This window comes from Cyanistes caeruleus, chromosome 13 (genome assembly GCF_971803275.1).
Source record: "Cyanistes caeruleus chromosome 13, bCyaCae1.hap1.1, whole genome shotgun sequence".
In the NCBI taxonomy this organism is placed as follows: Eukaryota; Metazoa; Chordata; class Aves; order Passeriformes; family Paridae; genus Cyanistes; species Cyanistes caeruleus.
Window position 1 is genome coordinate 18,641,142 of NC_141713.1, and position 13,791 is coordinate 18,654,932.

At 57.2% G+C, this 13,791-nt stretch overlaps 2 protein-coding genes across 2 annotated transcripts in view; one reads left to right on the forward strand and one right to left on the reverse strand.

The window, feature by feature from the left end:
• Window positions 1-1,415: 1,415 nt before the first annotated feature.
• Window positions 1,416-3,839, reverse strand: LOC147650750 (immunoglobulin superfamily containing leucine-rich repeat protein 2-like). The gene has a single exon (XM_086849428.1). The coding sequence runs from the start codon at window positions 3,754-3,756 to the stop codon at window positions 1,528-1,530; it is 2,229 nt and encodes a 742-aa protein (XP_086705554.1). The 5' UTR covers window positions 3,757-3,839; the 3' UTR covers window positions 1,416-1,527.
• A 9,453-nt stretch (window positions 3,840-13,292) lies between these two features.
• The window catches only part of LOXL1 (lysyl oxidase like 1), a 12,757-nt gene continuing 12,258 nt past the window's right edge, over window positions 13,293-13,791 (forward strand). The window contains exon 1 of the mRNA XM_086849773.1: window positions 13,293-13,302. Coding sequence (XP_086705899.1) covers window positions 13,293-13,302 — 10 coding nt within the window. The remainder of the gene's footprint in view (window positions 13,303-13,791) is intronic.

Consider the following 13,791-nt stretch of genomic DNA (forward strand, 5'->3'; position numbering starts at 1 on the left):
CAGGGTTACCAGGGCCACCGGAGCTACCGCAGCCACCGGGGGCACTGGGACCACTGGGACCAGCAGGGCTACCGGGGCTACCTGCGCCACACACACTTGGCTACAAGGCTACTCTACCCAAAACACATCGAGGGGCCCCGTCGGGAGCGGGGAGGGCACCGGGGATGGGAGCGGGGAGCCCCCGGGGACGGGAGCAGGGAGGGCACCGGGGATGGGACGGGGGAGCCCCGGAGACGGGACGGGGAAGCCCCGGGGACGGGAGCGGGGAGCCCCCGGGGATGGGAGCGGGGAGCCCCCGGGGACGGGAGCGGGGAGCCCCCGGAGCCTCAGCGGGGAGCGCGGAGCTGTCCCGGAGAGCGCGGTGCTGAACGGGGAGCGCGGCGGGGAGCAGGGAGAAGGGTGGGGGGATCCCGGAGCACCAGGAACCAGCGGAGAGCACCGGGAACCGGCGGGAGCGGGAGTGGCAGGGATCCGGGAGCAGCGGGATCCAGCAGGAACTGGAATGGGGGAATCCGGGAGCACCGGGATCCGGTGGGAACGGGAGTGGGGAGGAGCGGGGAGCAGATCCCGGGATCCATCGGGGATCCGATAGCACCAAGAACCAGCGGGAACGGGAGTCGCAGGGATCCGGGAGCACCGGGAACCAGAGGGGAGCACCGGGGACCGGCGGGAACGGGACTGGAGGAGATCCGGGAGCACCGGGATCCGGCGGGAACGGGAGTGGCGGGGATCCGGGAGCACCGGGATCCATCGGGGGATGGAGAAAACAGCCCGGGAGCGGCGGGCACCGGGAATCTCCGCACCCAGCAGGGAGCGAGGAGCAGCGCCCGGGAGCGGCGGGGACAGAGGAACCCCGGGATCCATCGGGGAGAGGGAAAAGCAGCCGGGAAAGTGGCCGGGATCGGGAATGTGGCACCCGCCGGGGAAAATCGGGATGAGCCGGAACGCGGTGGGGACACAGAGGGGAACAGCGGGGACAGACCGGGGAGCGGCGGGGACAGCTCCGGGCTCATCGGGAACAGCTCCGGGATGGCGGGGACAGCTCCGGGCTCATCGGGAACAGCTCCGGGATGGCGGGGACAGCGCCGGGCTCATCGGGAACAGCTCCGCGGCTCGACAGGAGAGAACCGGAGAGTAGAGGGGACTCACCGGGCACCGAGGAAGCGCCGGGGGCTGAAGCGATTCCAGCAAGGAGAATTTGGGGCCGGGGAGCTTTTTGCTTTTTGCCCTTTTTTTCGGGGTTTGTTTTGTTTTGTTTTTCGTTTTCTGCCTGGGAGGGGAAAGCGAGCCCGGCGCGGGCGGGCGGCGGGGGAAGGAGGGGGAGCGGCAATCGTTGTTGTCGCCGAGCCGGTGCCCGAAATGGCAACGAAATCGTGGGAGGCTCATCCCGGCAGCACCGAAGCGTGCCCGGGGGCGGAGGGGCGAGGAGGAGGAGGAGGAGAGGCGGGGATGATGGCTCCGGTCGTTCCGAGAGGTTTTCCCCCGGGTGGGGAGCGGGGCCGGGGCTCGGGGGGGCGGGAGGGGGGCTCAGCGGGGCCGCTGCCGGTAGTTGCCGTTGATCTCCGGGGAGATGGTGACCGCCTCGGCGCCCAGGGGCAGCTTGTCGCTGTACTCGGAGCGCACCTCGAACTCCTCGGCGCCGCCCTTGGACTGAGACTCCGCCATGGAGCTGGCGGCCACGCTCTCCTCCCGCTCCAGCTCCGCCGCGCCTTCCCCCTCCCTCCCGCGCCGCCACCGCGCTCCTTCTTCATCTCCCTCCTCCTCCTCCTCCTCCTCCTCCTCGGCCTCGCCCGCCTCGCCGGCGTCGAAGTTCTTCTCGGACTCCAGGTAGGAGACGCGGGGGTCGAAGTCGGCGGCCATGCGCTTCTCCATCTGGTCGGGGTTCTGCGCCTTGACGATCAACTTGTAGGGCTTGGCCCGCAGCTTGGCGAGCAGGTGGCACCACGTGGCGCCCAGCAGCGGCAGCGTGGCCAGCAGCAGCAGGAAGATGGCCACCACCACGATGATGATGAGCGACGGGATCTCCTTCTTGGTGGTGAACACCACCTGCACCCGGCACTCCTCGCCCGGCGAGCTCAGGCACACCGAGTAGTTGGTGCCGGGGCTCAGGCCCTGGAACCAGTACGAGTTGACGCCGGCCTCGATCTGCGACCACTGCAGCAGGGAGTGGCCCTGGCGGCCCTGCTGGCACAGATAGAGCACGCCCAGGTGGCCCGAACCGGGCTGGGTGGGCGTCAGCTGCACTCGGGCGTCGCGCTCGGCCACGTCCAGGGCGATGACGCCCAGCTCGAAGCTGTGCTGCTTGAAGTCGCCGCTGCGGTTGAAGGCGTGGTTGGAGATGTACTTGGTGTCTCCCGCCGAGGAGCCGCACTTCTCCTCCAGCCCCGGCGGCTCGGCGGGGACCCGGCCCTCAGGCTCCGGCCCCGCCGCCGGGGAGGGCCGGCTCTGCCGGGTGGGGCCCTGCGCCTTGCCGCTCTCCTCGGGGGTCAGCACGCTGTTTTTGGCCGCCTTGGCGCCGGTTTTTTTGTCTCCCTGCTGCGCCTTGCCGCCCAGCGGGTCCCTGCCGGCCGCCGCCGGGTATTTCTGCGCTCCCGCCACCGCCACGCTGAGCGAGGAGTGGTTGGTGCCCACCTCGTTGGTGGCCACGCAGGTGTAGGTGCCCTCCTCGCGCTTGCTCACCCGCGGGATCAGCAAGGTGCCGTTCTTGAAGGCCACGAAGCGCTCGGGCTCCGCCCGCGCCGCCTCCTTGGCCGCGCTCTCCGCTCCGCTCCCGCCCAGCTCCAGGCTCTGTCCGGCCGTGCGGATCTTCCAGCGCAGCTCGGGGGGCGGCGAGCCGCTGGCGGAGCAGTGCAGGCTCAGCGCGAAGCCGTCCGGCAGCTCGGCCGCCTCCAGGCTGGGCGAGGAGCTGAGGCTGACGGCGGGCGCGGCGCAGCGCAGCTCGGGCAGCCTGGCCAGCGGCACCCCGCGGAGGCGCTCGGGCAGCGCGCAGGCGATGGATTCCTTCTCGGGGATGGAGATGAGCGTGCTCTCCATCCAGCGCTTCAGCCAGCGCAGCGCGCAGGTGCACTCGAAGGGGTTGTTGTAGATCTGCAGGTGCGACAGCGAGCCCAGCGAGTCGAAGATGCCCTCGGCCAGCGTGGCGAAGCGGTTGTTGTTGATGCGCAGCGAGCGCAGGTCCTTGAGCGTGCGGAAGGCGTCCGGCGGCACCGCGGCCATGCGGTTGTTGTTCATCTTGAGCAGCTGCAGCGCGCTGAGGTTGCGCAGGTCCCGCCAGGGGAACTCCACGATCTGGTTGTGGCTGATGTCCAGGTTCTTCAGCTGCACCAGCACGGCCAGCGCGCCGGGCTCGATGGCGGCGATCTCGTTGTGCGCCAGCCACAGCGAGCTCACCTGGGTCACCTCGGCGAAGGCGCCGCGGGGCAGCGAACTGATCTTGTTGGCCGAGAGGCTCAGCGTGGTCACGTTGGAGGGGAGCCCCGCGGGCACGGCCCGCAGCTCCTTGTAGGCGCAGTCGGCGAACTGGTGCGCGTACTTGTCCACGCAAGCGCAGGGCTCCGGGCACGCCCGGCCCGAGCCCAGCAGGGCCGCCAGCAGCAGCGCCAGCAGCGGGGCCATGTCCCCCTGGCAGGGGACAGCGCGAGGCTCAGCGCCGGCGCCGCCCGGCCCCGCCCGGCCGCGGGAGGTGGAGGCGGCGGGGCCGCGCCCCATTGTCTGTGCCCGGCTCCCCCCGGCTGCCGCCCGCTGCCTCCCGCTCATCCCCTCCTCGCCCCCCTCCGCCGCTTTCCGCCCCTTCCCGGCGGCTCTTCCCACCCTTCTCCACTCTCTGTTTCTCCGCTCGAGCAGGCTTTTCCTATTCCCCCCTTCCCAGACGGCTCTTCCCACCCTTCTCACTGTCTTTTTCTCGGCTCGAGCAGGTTTTTCCTTCCCTCTCCCCAGACGGCTCTTCTCGCCCTTCTCACTCTCTATTTCTCGGCTCGATCGGGTTTTTCTCTTCCCCCCCTTCCCAGCCGACTCTCCCCGCCCTTCTCACTCTCTGTTTCTCGGCTCGATCGGGATTTTTTTTCCTCCTCCTTGGCAGGTTCTTCTCACCCTTCTCACTCTCTATTTCTCGGCTCGACCGGGTTTTTCCTTCCCTCTCCCCAGACGGTTCTTCTCGCCCTTCTCACTCTCTATTTCCCCGCTCGATCAGGTTTTCCTTCCCCCCTTTCCCAGCCGGCTCTCCCCACCCTTCTCGCTCTCTTTTTCCCGGCGGGATCAGGTTTTTCTATTCCCCCTTCCCACACATCTCTCCCCGCTCTTCTCAGTCTCTTTTTCTCTGCTCGATCAGGTTTTCCCTTCCTCTCCCCAGACGGCTCTTCCCACCCTTCTCGCTCTCTTTTTCCCGGCTGGATCAGGTTTATCCTTTCCCCCCTTTCCCACCCGGCTCTCCCCACCCTTCTCACTCTTTTTTCCCCTCTCAATCAGCCTTTCCCTTCTCCACTCCCCCCCGCCCTCTATAAATTACCACTTAATTACCCTCCATTTTCCTTCCCCTCTGCTTCCATTCCTCCTTCCCCAATTCTTTCCTCCGCTTCCCTTCCCCTCCGGCTCTCCCCTCCCTCTCCCCCCTCCCGTCTCTCCCTACTCCGTCACCGCCCCATTCCCCGCTCAGTCACCGCCCCTGTCCCCTCGTCCCCCGCCACTCACCCTCTCTCTGCTGCCTCTCCTCCACCCTCAGCCCTTCCTCATCCTCCTGCTGCCCGAGGGGCTCCGGGGGGCGCTGGGGGAGGACGGGGGCACCTCCCCTCCCTCTGTCCCCGCTCCTGCCGGGGCCGAGCGGGGCTGTGCGCTGCCAGCGAGCGGCAGCGATTTGCATTTCTGCCGCTTCCCCCTCCTCCCGGCCCAGCCACCCACCCACCCCGCGGCGCCGCCCGCCAGCCGCCGCTCCCGCACCGCCGCTGACCCCCGAAAATACGGAAATCGCCAAAAAAACCCCGATGATTTTTCCTCCCCGTTCCCGCTTTTCCAGCCCCCCCCGCCCCGCCCCGGAGAGGCGGCGATGCCGTCGAGGCGCGGCTCCCCCCGTCCCGCCCGCGCGTCCCCGGGAGGTCGCGGGAAGAGAAGGCTGGATCTTCCCGGGCCGCTATTCCCGATCCGGGAGGGAATTCTGGCGCTCCTTGAAGGGAGGGAGGACGGGGATGGGAGCGGGGGGCTCGCACCCCGCTCCCGGAGGGTTCATCCCTGTGGAAAAACGGGATAAAGGGATCCCGGCTGGAGGCGGGGGCGGCTCCCCCCCAGTGCCGCTCCTGCCCCTGGAATCAGGCAGGATCATCCGTGTGGGCAGCGGGGTGGATTCCCGGCTCTCTCCAGCCCGCCTTTTCCCATCCCGATCCCGATCTCCCCATCCCCACCCCACGGCCGGCGGTGAGGGGCGAGCGGCTCCTGCCAGTGTCGCCGACCCGGCTCTGTCGCGACAGACACCGGCCCCACCCCGAGCTGCGGCTGCCGCGCCCATTCCCCATTCCCCGTTCTCCATTCCCATCCCACATTCCCATTCCCATCCCCATTTCCCATTCCCCATTCCCTGCTCTCCATTCCCCATTCCCATTCCCCATTCCCATCCCCATCCCACATTCCCATTCCCCATCCCACATTCCCATCCCATATTCCCCATCACCATTCCCCATCCCCATTCCCATTCCCCACATCCCATGGATGGATGGCTGTGATCCCTGGATGGATCCATGGATGGCACAAATCCATTTCCGTAGCCAGGCCGGGTTTATCCCATGATTTCCCCATTCCCGTTTTCCCCCTCTCCTGCTCCCATCCCTTTTCCTGGCGTTGCTTTAGGAATTGATGGATGTGGCTGTGAATTATTGATCGCATCCCATCGGGATCATCAACAGCGTTCCAGCAGAGCCCCAACGGCCCCGAAAACACCCGGAGAGGCTTCTGCTCCTCCCGGAACAACGGGATTTTCCCAGCATGGAAGGGAAATTTGGGACAGTGGGATTTTTGTGGAGTTTTGAGACCCCCTTTTCCCAGGATTTGGGGTTTTTGGGAGCTGTTCTGCCCCCCTGGAAGTGCCAGCCCCATTTTTTGGGATGGATGAGCTTTGGGGCGGGATTGGGGCAGGGAAAAGCTGATCCCGATCCCATAGCCCAGTGACTCCGGGAATAACATCCTGGATCCTTTGGGATCACCGATGGATCAGGAATAACGTCCTGGATCCTTTGGGATCACTGATGGATCTGGAATAACGTCCTGGATCCTTTGGGATCACTGATGGATCTGGAATAACATCCTGGATCCTTTGGGATCACTGATGGATCTGGAATAACATCCTGGATCCTTTGGGATCGCTCCCCTCCCTCCTCCCCCTCTCCAGGCCCAGCGGCGCCGCCCGGGGGGGACCAAGGGACAGCAGGGGACCGATGGCACCGATGGCAGTGACAGGGACAGTGACAGGGACAGTGTCACCAAAGGCAGTGCCCCCAATGTCACTGAGTGTCACATGTGTCGGTGTCCCCAGCAGCTCCAGCCGCTGTGCTCAGGGGACCCCTGCTGGTGGCACTGCCCTGTCACAGCCAGCTCCGCTCGGCGACACCGCCCGGCCTGGCACCCAGTGCCACCCCTGGGGACACCTGAGGACACCCCTGGGGACACCTGGGACACCCCTGGGGACACCCCTGGGGACACCCCTGGGGACACCTGGGGACACCCCTGGGGACACTGGGATTTGGGATCTGGGATTTAAGATTCAGGACTGGGGATTTGGGGTTTAGGGTTCAGGACAGGCCCTGCGTGTCCTCATCCCCGCTCAGGACTTTGTCCCCTCATCCCAATCCCGGTGACATCACCTGGGCCTGGAATGGCATCTGGGAATCCCCGGAATTCCATGGTGGGGACACTGGGCACAGCAATGCCACCCCCTGGGACACACAGTGCCACCTCCTTGAGATGGATGGATGATGGATGGATGGATGGATGGATGGATGATGGATGGATGGATGATGGATGGATGGATGGATGATGGATGGATGGATGATGGATGGATGGATGGATGATGGATGGAAGGATGGATGGATGGATGGATGGATGGATGGATGGTTAATGGATGGATGATGGATGGATGATGGATGCATGGATGGATGGATGATGGATGATGGATGGATGGATGATGGATGCATGGATGGATGGATGATGGATGATGGATGGATGGATGGATGATGGATGGATGATGGATGGATGATGGATGGATGGATGGATGGATGATGGATGGATGGATGGATGGATGGATGGATGGATGGATGGATGGATGATGCATGGATGGATGGATGGATGATGGATGGATGATGGATGAATGATGGATGGATGGATGGATGGATGGTGGATGGATGATGGATGATGGATGATGGATGGATGATGGATGGATGATGGATGGATGATGGATGGATGGATGATGGATGGATGATGGATGGATGGATGGATGATGGATGGATGATGGATGGATGAATGGATGGATGATGGATGATGGATGGATGGATGATGGATGTATGGATGATGGATGGATGATGGATGATGGATGCATTGATGGATGATGGATGGATGGATGGATGGATGGATGGATGGATGGATGGATGGATGATGGATGGATGATGGATGGATGATGGATGGATGGATGGATGATGGATGGATGATGGATGGATGGATGGATGGATGATGGATGTATGATGGATGATGGATGGATGATGGATGCATTGATGGATGATGGATGGATGGATGGATGGATGATGGATGGATGGATGATGGATGTATGATGGATGATGGATGGATGATGGATGCATTGATGGATGATGGATGGATGGATGGATGATGGATGGATGGATGGATGATGGATGGATGGATGATGGATGGATGATGGATGATGGATGGATGGATGGATGATGGATGATGGATGGATGATGGATGATGGATGGATGGATGATGGATGGATGGTGGATGGATGATGGATGGATGATGGATGGATGATGGATGGATGATGGATGGATGATGGATGGATGGATGATGGATGGATGATGGATGGATGGATGGATGATGGATGGATGATGGATGGATGAATGGATGGATGATGGATGATGGATGGATGGATGATGGATGTATGGATGATGGATGGATGATGGATGATGGATGCATTGATGGATGATGGATGGATGGATGGATGGATGGATGATGGATGGATGGATGATGGATGTATGATGGATGATGGATGGATGATGGATGCATTGATGGATGATGGATGGATGGATGGATGATGGATGGATGGATGGATGATGGATGGATGGATGATGGATGGATGATGGATGATGGATGGATGATGGATGATGGATGGATGGATGATGGATGGATGGATGATGGATGGATGGATGATGGATGGATGATGGATGGATGGATGGATGGATGGATGGATGGATGATGGATGATGGATGGATGGATGATGGATGAATGATGGATGGATGGGTGGATGATGGATGGATGATGGATGGATGATGGATGGATGGGTGGATGATGGATGGATGATGGATGGATGATGGATGGATGGATGGATGATGTATCATGGATGGATGGATGGATGGATGGTGGATGGATGGATGATGGATGGATGGATGATGGATGATGGATGGATGAAGGATGGATGAATGGATGGATGGATGGATGGATGGATGGATGATGTATCATGGATGGATGATGGATGGATGGATGGATGGGTGGATGGATGATGGATGGATGATGGATGGATGGATGGATGGATGGATGGATGGATGATGGATGGATGATGGATGGATGATGGATGGATGGATGATGGATGGATGGATGGATGGATGATGGATGGATGGATGATGAATGGATGGATGGATGGATGGATTGATGGATGATGGATGGATGATGGATGGATGGATGGATGGATGGATGGATGGATGGATGATGGATCATGGATGGATGGATGGATGATGGATGGATGGATGGATGGATGGATGGATGGATGATGGATGGAGGATGGATGGATGGATGATGGATGGATGGATGATGGATGGATGGATGATGGATGGATGATGGATGGATGGATGGATGGATGGATGGATGGATGGATGGATGATGGATGGAGGATGGATGGATGGATGGATGATGGATGGATGGATGGATGGATGGATGGATGGATGGATGATGGATGGATGGATGATGGATGGATGATGGATGGATGATGGATGGATGGATGATGGATGGATGGATGGATGGATGATGGATGATGGATGGATGATGGATGGATGATGGATGGATGGATGGATGGATGGATGGATGGATGGATGGATGATGGATCATGGATGGATGGATGGATGATGGATGGATGGATGATGGATGGATGGATGATGGATGGATGATGGATGGATGGATGGATGGATGATGGATGGATGGATGGATGGATGGATGGATGGATGGATGGATGGATGATGGATCATGGATGGATGGATGGATGATGGATGGATGATGGATGGATGATGGATGGATGGATGATGGATGGATGGATGGATGGATGATGGATGGATGGATGATGAATGGATGGATGGATGGATGGATTGATGGATGATGGATGGATGATGGATGGATGGATGGATGGATGGATGGATGGATGGATGGATGATGGATCATGGATGGATGGATGGATGATGGATGGATGGATGGATGGATGGATGGATGATGGATGGAGGATGGATGGATGGATGATGGATGGATGGATGATGGATGGATGGATGATGGATGGATGATGGATGGATGGATGGATGGATGGATGGATGGATGATGGATGGAGGATGGATGGATGGATGGATGATGGATGGATGGATGGATGGATGGATGGATGGATGGATGGATGGATGATGGATGGATGGATGATGGATGGATGATGGATGGATGATGGATGGATGGATGATGGATGGATGGATGGATGGATGATGGATGGATGGATGGATGATGGATGGATGATGGATGGATGATGGATGGATGGATGGATGGATGGATGGATGGATGGATGGATGGATGATGGATCATGGATGGATGGATGGATGATGGATGGATGGATGATGGATGGATGGATGATGGATGGATGGATGGATGATGGATGGATGATGGATGGATGATGGATGGATGATGGATGGATGGATGGATGGATGGATGATGGATCATGGATGGATGGATGGATGATGGATGGATGGATGATGGATGGATGGATGATGGATGGATGGATGGATGGATGGATGGATGGATGATGGATGGATGATGGATGGATGATGGATGGATGGATGGATGGATGGATGGATGATGGATGGATGGATGGATGGATGGATGGATGGATGGATGGATGAAGGGATTCCCTACATATCCAGCTTCCATCTGGAAAAATCCATCCAGCTGGCACTGGGGCTGTGTCCGGTCCCTGCACATTCCAAGACTTTTTCCTCACTCTGGGAATTCTCAAACCCCCCCAGCACCCTCTTGGTCATGGCCCAGCTCTCCTGATTCCCAAAAATCTCCTGGTCCTGGAATGGCGGGATTGCCGTCGAGCCATCCCAGACTCCACGGATTCCTTGGAATTGCCTTTTCCAGACTCCACGGATTCCTTGGAATTGCCTTTTCTGGGGTGATGTCAGGCCCTGGGGAGGGTTGGAATTCCCAGCTGGAATCTGGGCATCCCAGGAAGTGAATTCTGTATTCTCATCCCAAATATCTGCTGGGATTCCAGGACAGGGAATTTCCGGGAAGAATGGAGATGCAGATCCAGGGATAAAAATCCGTGGAATGATTTTGGGAAGAGGAGAAACCCCAGTGGAGGATCCAAAGGAATTCTGACCCCTCCCAGATCCTGCTTTTCCCATCTCCCAGTCCAAGAATCCAAATTCCAAATCCAGGGAATTTCAGTCCGGCCTCAGGTGGATAAAAATCACTCCAAAATCCTCGGAGTGGGAGCACTTCCCAAAAAACCTTTCTGGGATCCAGGCAGAAAACCTCGGTTTTTATTGGAATTTTATTTTATTGGGAATTTTCCCCAGGGAAAGCCCACAGGGAGTGGATTTCCCTGGGGAAAAATAAGGGAATTTGATCCCTGGGAATTTTCTTCCCGCAGGGAATTATTCCCTTTTTTTTCCAGGCTAATCCACGATTTCCTGGGAGGGCCCCCCCCCAGCTCAGATTCCCAAACCAATCCTGATTTTTCCCATTTTTTCCCATTCCCTTCATTATTTTGATGGGAATGTCAGGCAGTTTTCCAGCCTTTCCCCATTCCCACTTTTCCCGGGATTTTAAATCTGGAATCGCTTGGATCCAACTCTGCGGAAAATCTGGAATTGCTCCAGATTTTTTCCGGCTGCTGTTGGGAATTCTGGGATGCTCCAGAATTTGGGGTTTGGGGGCTTTGGGATGGAGCTGCAAAAAGAAACCCCAAAAAATCCCATCCTGGATCATTTTTCCAATAAAATTCCCGATTTTGGGGGAAAATTCCACGGATTTTGGACTCCCTCTGGCCCTGATTCCAGCAGGAGGGAATTCCCGTCTTCCCGGAGCATCCGGGTTTTCAAGGATTCATTCCCATTCCTGCCTTTCCTGCGGCCTGAATCCACCCAGGAACAGGCTGATCCAGTGGGAGAATCCCATGGGAATCTTCTGGAGCCTCTGGATTTGGGATTTTTTTTTTTTGTCCAGGTGTTGGGATCGGGATTTTCTGGAATCCTCTGGACAATGGGATTTGTTCTTTCCAGCTGTTGGGATCAGATCCCTCTGGATCCCCTGGATTTGGGAATTTCCCCTGCCCAGATGCTGGGATCGGGATCCTTGTCCAGATCCTGGCACCGGAACCTTCCGGATCCCAGCACTGGAACCCTTTGCAATATCACGGAATTCCCACCTGGAATTCCAGCCGGGATTTGGGGTTCCCTGGCGAAATCCCGATCCCAAAATTCCCGGGTTTTTTCCCCAGGATTGGCTGTTCCAGCGCGGGCTGCTGGCGCCCCCTGGCGGCGGGAACATCCGGGAATTGGGGAGCGCCGGGATTTGGGATTCAGGCTTTGGGATCCCGGATTTTGGGATTTGGGGTTTTGGATCTGGGATTTAGGATCTGGGGTTTGGGATCTGGGATTTGAGATTTGGGATTCAGGCTTTAGGACTGAGGATTCAGGGTCTGGGATTTAGGATCCGGGATATGGGATTTGGGATTTGGGATCTGGGATTTGAAATTTGGAATTTGAGATTTGGGATTTGGAGTTTGAGATCTGGGATTTAGGGTTTGGGATCTCGGATTTCGGATCCGGGATTTGGGGTTTGGGATCTGGGATTTAGGATCCGGGATTTGAGATTTGGGATTTAGAGTTTGAGGTCCAGGGATTTGGGATTTTGGATCTGGGGTTTGGGATTTGGTTTGGAGTTTAGGATTTGGGGATTTGGGATCCGGCATTTGGGATCTGGGGTTTGAGACCCGGGACTCGGGATTAGAGATCCGGGATCTGAGATCTGGGGTTTGGGATTTGGAATTTGGCCATTTGGGATTCAGGATTTGGGAGTTGGGGTTTGGGATCTGGCATTTGGGATCTGGGGTTGAGACCCAGGATTTGGGATCCAGAATTTGGGTGTTTGGGATTTGGGATTTGGGGTTTGGGATTCAGGGTTTGGGATTTGGGGTTGAGGATTTGGGATTTGCAATTTGGGGTTTGGGATTTGGGATCCAGGATCTGGGACTTGGGGTTTGGGATTTGGAATCTGGGGATTTGGGATCTGGGATTTGGGGCCTGGGGTTTGAGACCCGGGATTTGGGATCCAGAATTTGGGTGTTTGGGATTTGGAATTCGGGATTTGGGGATTCAGGCCGGGCCCACGTGTCCTCCCCGGAATTCTCAACCCCATGGAAACCCCCCCCTCCCCCGGGTCCTTCCCAAACTTTCCCTAAATCTCTAAATCCCAAAAATCCCCAAATTCCCATCCATGGGATCCAGAGGGGACATCCCTGCACCATCCCCCACTCCAGCTGCGGGATTTGGGATTTGGGATTTGGGAATTATCCCGGATTTCCACCCCACCCAGCTCCATCAACTCTGGCATCCCCAGAGGGGAAAAACCAGGAATTCCTGGGGAATCCAGAGGGTTTTGGGATTTGGGGATCCCACTTTTCTGTTCAATATCCCAAAAAATCAAATAGGAGCTTCCAGCCAAATTCCCGGTTAATTCCAGGTGTTTTCTGCCAGAACTCGGGATTTCAAATCCGGGAAATGGATCCAGGTAAAACCTAGGGGAAAATCCCATTTTTTTGGGGGGGGGAGTGGCACAGTTTTCCTTTGGGAAGCTCGGGAGAATGAAGGGGCTTTTCCAGAGCCTGATCCCGGTAAAATCGGGAATTCCAGGGGAAAAGGGATCCTAAAAAAGCGGGAAAATAGGAAATTCCACTTTTTTTGTTGTTTGTATTTTTGTTTTCCCATCCCACCTGGATGTAATTCCCGCCTTCTCCTGGAGGGCAGGATCCCATCTGGAATTGCTTCCCGGGAGTGAATCCCGAGGAATTTCATCCCAGGGTTGTTTTTTTTAAATAAAATTAAAATACAAATTAAAATAAAATATAAAATAAAATAAAATAAAATAAAATAAAATAAAATAAAATAAAATAAAATAAAATAAAATAAAATAAAATAAAATAAAATAAAATATAAAATAAAATATGGTGGAAAGTCGGGAATTCCAAGGGTTTGGGTTGTTTTTTTTTCCCGCCTGGAT